The sequence below is a fragment of the Halyomorpha halys genome, unplaced genomic scaffold, assembly GCF_000696795.3.
Source record: "Halyomorpha halys isolate HHAL.00 unplaced genomic scaffold, Hhal_1.1 Scaffold106.1, whole genome shotgun sequence".
NCBI lineage: Eukaryota > Metazoa > Arthropoda > Insecta > Hemiptera > Pentatomidae > Halyomorpha > Halyomorpha halys.
The window spans coordinates 365997-371021 of NW_027111449.1; the positions used below are offsets into that span (position 1 = coordinate 365997).

The following is a 5025-nucleotide window of genomic DNA, read 5'->3' on the forward strand; positions in this document are numbered from 1 at the left end:
CTCTACCCCTCACACGTGGGGGATAGAGTGGGCTCAGGGATCCTCAGGTCGATTGTGTAAATATTGTATATTAGAGTGTAAATGTGACTTGAGACTACTATTATTTTATCATTATGTTATTTTATTTTTAAATGCGATATTTTACTCACATAGTTTCAAGCTTTTCATTTTATACTTGATATCGTTTCCTTTATCACTATTTTATTTTTTCATTATTTATATATTTGCTATAGTTTTATAACATTTTTAAATATTTTTTTCTCTTCTTATTTTTCATATTGTTTGATGTATTTTTCATCTTTTCCTGTTTATTTTAATTTTAACATGGTTGTTATCTTGCCTTTAGTTAGCCCTAAAGATGGTAGGAATTTCGTTTCTAAATATTGGCACTATAAAATAAGTATCACTCATTTAGTGTTCTTCACTCCTGACCAAAACCAGCGACCATTATCTCCTAAAATGAAATAAATTAAATGCTATGTTGTCTCTCTTGAATGAGGGTTAAAATAATGAAGGTTATGAAAGTGTTTGTAGTTAGCGTTCAAAGTAGGATCGTGCCAAACCATAAGTTCGGTCTTGGAGTTCCAAAATATATACTAATGTTGTTGTTTAAAGATAGTACCAAATATTCTCCAAATCTAAATATTTCTTCTTCTATATATTTGTTTTTGTATTGTCAACCTGACAAGAAAAACTTGGTTCTCTTTACGGATTTGGTAGTTCCTGTCAGTAGTGTTTGTTTTTTTTTTTGTTTTTTTTTATAGATTTATTTATTGATAGATATTACAATCTGCCACACAGTTGTGTGCAATAGGTAATATTGATGAATGATCTCATACATACTAAAATAAAAAAAATAAATAAATAAATAAGTAAAAAAAATAAAATAAAATAAAAAAAAACTCTCTTAAAATATAGACAAATGAACATAATCAGACTATCTGTATGAAAAATAAATAAATAAAATAACATAATGATAAAATAATATATACAATATTTACAGAATCGACCTGAGGATCCCTGAGCCCACTCTATCCCCCACGCCCGTCAGTAGTAGCACTTTCTTCTTAATTAAAGTAGCTACTCAATTACAACCATGAAGGTTTTAGGCCTCTCTTTGTTTCTCAGTTTTTCTTAAGTTTGTGATTTCTAAAATGCCTGTAGGGTATAACCTAAAAATTCATCATTATCAAAAATAGTTAATATTTCAATACTTATTTTTTAAAACCATATTAAACTACATATGTTTGTTTTTTTTTCCAATTTCTCTAGTGTTGTCCCTCAGTTTCCCCTACTCGTGAAGACTTGGTCCTTAGCCAGGACACAGCTGTGACCCGTACTGGCCAACATTGCGTGAGCTGACTGTCTACACCAGCTCATTCAATTCTTTTCTCCTTCCGACTAAATGTATTAAACCTTATACAGGAGTTAGTTGATGCATTAATATTGATTTTGGATGCTCCTTGTTTTTTAAGAAATTCCCAATTGCATCCGGAATCACACTAGAGGATTACATCAAAAAACTGTTTATGAAGTTCCACCCCCCAGTTACCGACTGGTAAAGGAGCAGTGACTCACAACATGGGAAATCCAACCTCAACCCGAAGACTGAAGCCTATATCAATTCTCTTGTATTTAAATAGATCATAAAAAGTTTCACAGAAAATTGTATAAATAGTCTAAAAATAAAATATGGATTACGGGAATTCGTAAGTAAAGTCCAAATATCCTGTTATGTTGGAAGTTTTAACTATTTCCAATATTTGACGAAATTTAACTCTCCTTTATAGTAAAAAAATCCAGAAACTTTCGCATCTTTTGACCAAGTAACAGTAATTTTTAGACAAATATTATTACACACATTTATAAACAAGATTACTTTTTCTGCAATTTAAGATCTAATTGATCATTGTAGACCCAATTGGCCTTAGAGACCTCGTTTCTCAAATATTGTAAAATTTAAAAACGTTAAAAAATAGAGTTACTTCCTTATAACTGTTAAATTTTTTAAAGTTTTTTTTTTTTGTTAGCCGCAATGACATTGTACTTCATTAAATTATTCAGAGGTGACGCTAATCCTCGGATGAATATAGTTTATTTACATTAACTAGTTAGTAAATAAATATATACAGAGAGATGTACAAAAGCCCCCAGAGCGGTTGTATCGATCAGACCCTTGACAGAGCGGTGTTGTTACAGAGGTCGCTATGGTGAGGAACCGGAGAGGCGAGTAGAGGCAGTCGGAATGGAGTGGCCAAGATGAACAGGTACATCACCCTCCACCAGCTCGGCGACGGGACCTACGGCTCGGTAAACCTCGGCCAGAGGATCGACACCGGCGAGAAGGTGGCCATCAAGAGGTAAGTACTTTAATAGTAATCTCTGCACCTAGAGGTCTAGGATATCTGTGCAGTTCAGGGTCCTGGGTTTACTTTGGGCCTGGAGGCTTAAAATTCCAAACTCCTAAAGTATACCGGGAGAAAACGAGGGTCAGTTTTTGTTTTATTTAATAAAGTAGAGTAACTTACCCCTATCTCTTCCATAGTATTCCATACCAGTTATTTTAAATAAATAAAAAGGGAGCTGGTTAGCTCAGTGAGTACGTTATTATCTTCAAGGCCCAGGTTCTTAGGTTCAGTGACAAATATTATTTATTCCTCTATTATAGCCGTGAATTAATCCTGTGGGTCCGGGAGCCCTCCTGGAGTCCACACTGCCTCTATGAAGTGGGTATTCTTAGTTGTAGAAAAATCTGGTGGATGGTTAAACGTGAACTCTGAACAACCGTTGTCTAAAAAATATAACTTTCTTACAAAATACTGAACCCTTCCTGACTCTTCATTCCGCCTTTAGTGATACAGTATTTTTTTAATGTTATCAAATTAATGAATAATCGTTTTATAGAAAGCTTTCGTTACTCTCTAATAGATGGCACAGACAACTAAAATATGAAAAAACGAACTGGTCGTTTTTCTTTGGCACATTTCAGTTATTAGAGTAAAAAAAACTTTTTTCAGAAGTTTACTTCAGTTAACTTCAGTGGGTTTGGGAAAAACGGCGGTAGAAAGTAATTTTGGCCGAATTAATTTATTTTTGATTGCCAGAAATAAGACCTTCTGTACCTAGTACAGAACCCAAGATTGTCTTGGGTTTTAGTCGTACGATGTTCTTTTCTGTCAACAGATACAGGTTGTCCTTAGAAAATATAGATATGAACTATATATATAAAAATGTATGGCCAAACAAATGAATCTGGTTGCATTGTTTATCATTATTAATACTGACTCTCCCTTTTCAAAGTGTGAGGAAGTTGGGTTTATATATGAGGTATTGCGAAACAATTCATAAACTAATACACATCGTACGAATTGAGTATAAAACTAAATTTTTTGGCATGAATTTTATAAATACAGCTATATTAAAGGTTTTTCTCAAAGTTATGGCAGGTAGGTTGGTCAATTCTGGTTCATATGAATAGATATCATCAAAAGTAACAATATGCAGTCAGAAGTCAAATGTGTTATTATAAATAATAATCATGTAACAAACAATGGAACACTAATATTTTCATCAACGTTAGCTCAAGCAAATTCCTGATTATAAAAACTAATAGTGAAAATAAAACTAGTACAAAACTCAATTTTGTGTTTTCCATTTTGTAAAATTTGTGACAATTTTGAATAAGCAATTAAATTTTAGAATCAGCGTCTGTTAATCCTTGTGACAAGGAGCTGTGGTATCCTTTTATTTTCATAAAATTAAAATAATTTGATATTTGATTCAAATAATTCATTTACAACATTTAGGACAGCATGTTTGTTTAGTATCCATTCTTTCTGTTGTAAGAAAAACAAAATTTAAAAAACTGCCATCTCTTAAAATCTACAGTTGATCGAGTATTTCCTGAGAACAGTTACATTAAATAAATTTATATTTATCTTATTTAAGGATATTCTATTTGAATATTCCTCTATTCTTTTTCTTTCATTTTTTCACAGTTATGTCAGAGAAGACTCAGTAAAAGCATATATAATACATTCCATCTATTATATAAGTATGATGTACAAATTTATTTTGATGAAGGGTACGAAAAAAAAAATATATAAAATTAAATTCAGGTCAATTGAAAAAAATATGAGTGGTACACTACACAACAGACCAAAAGCCTTTATCCTTTTACTTCCCTGTTTGAAAAAAAAAAAATGGGACGTGAGTTTCGAAATTAGAATGGTTTTGTTTGCACCTACATTTGCGTTTAGACTGGTTATGTTAATTTTTAGACAGGACAATCTAATCACTTTTCCAAATCCCAAATATATAATAATAAAATTTGTTATTTACTCTGGAACAAGTCTCTTTATTAAAAAAAATGAGCTTTAGTGTCTCAATTAAAAAACTGAAATTTAACAAAACTAAATAATGATATAACAAAATTTCATAAGATATTCTTTAATAATAATAATTTTAAAAAACACGATACGATAATAATTAAGTAAAAGAAAGAAGTAAATAATGTTCATATAAGTACAAGGTGTAAATGAATATTATAGGCATTGTTTTAAATGTAAAAAGAAGAAATTATAAGCAATAAGTTCATCAATAAAAACAATAATTCATATACACAATATGGATTCTTTTCAAGGGAAAGTCACAATGCCATCACAAGTTTAAAAAAAAAACACTTATTTATACTTGTTGTAAAAGAATATAATTGAATTAGGACCAATATTAGTATTTTATAAATATAATGAAATAAAAATACGTATACATAAAAACGAATACAAGGTTTATAAGTTTAAAGATAAATGTATGTTTTGTAGTATTTCTGCTGTTCTTTAAAAGTATTTTATTTATTCAATGCCAATGACTTGAAGAAAAAAAATACAGTTTATTTAAAATAGGGGGTTATAATGTAACGAAGTGGTCAGATGTCTTATTTACTTCATATATAAGTATTAAGATAATAATTTTTATTCGTATGCTTGATACTTCAATAAAATATTATAAATAAAACAAAAATTATGT

General features: G+C 30.3%; 1 protein-coding gene across 3 annotated transcripts in view; it reads left to right on the forward strand.

Moving 5' to 3' along the window:
- LOC106677695 (serine/threonine-protein kinase MAK) overlaps positions 1-5025 on the forward strand; it is a 258305-nt gene that overhangs the window by 188852 nt on the left and 64428 nt on the right. For all 3 annotated transcript variants that reach the window (XM_014415770.3, XM_014415772.3, XM_014415771.3), the window contains one exon: positions 2200-2360. In XM_014415770.3, coding sequence (XP_014271256.1) covers positions 2260-2360 — 101 coding nt within the window. In that variant the 5' untranslated portion in view covers positions 2200-2259. The remainder of the gene's footprint in view (positions 1-2199; positions 2361-5025) is intronic.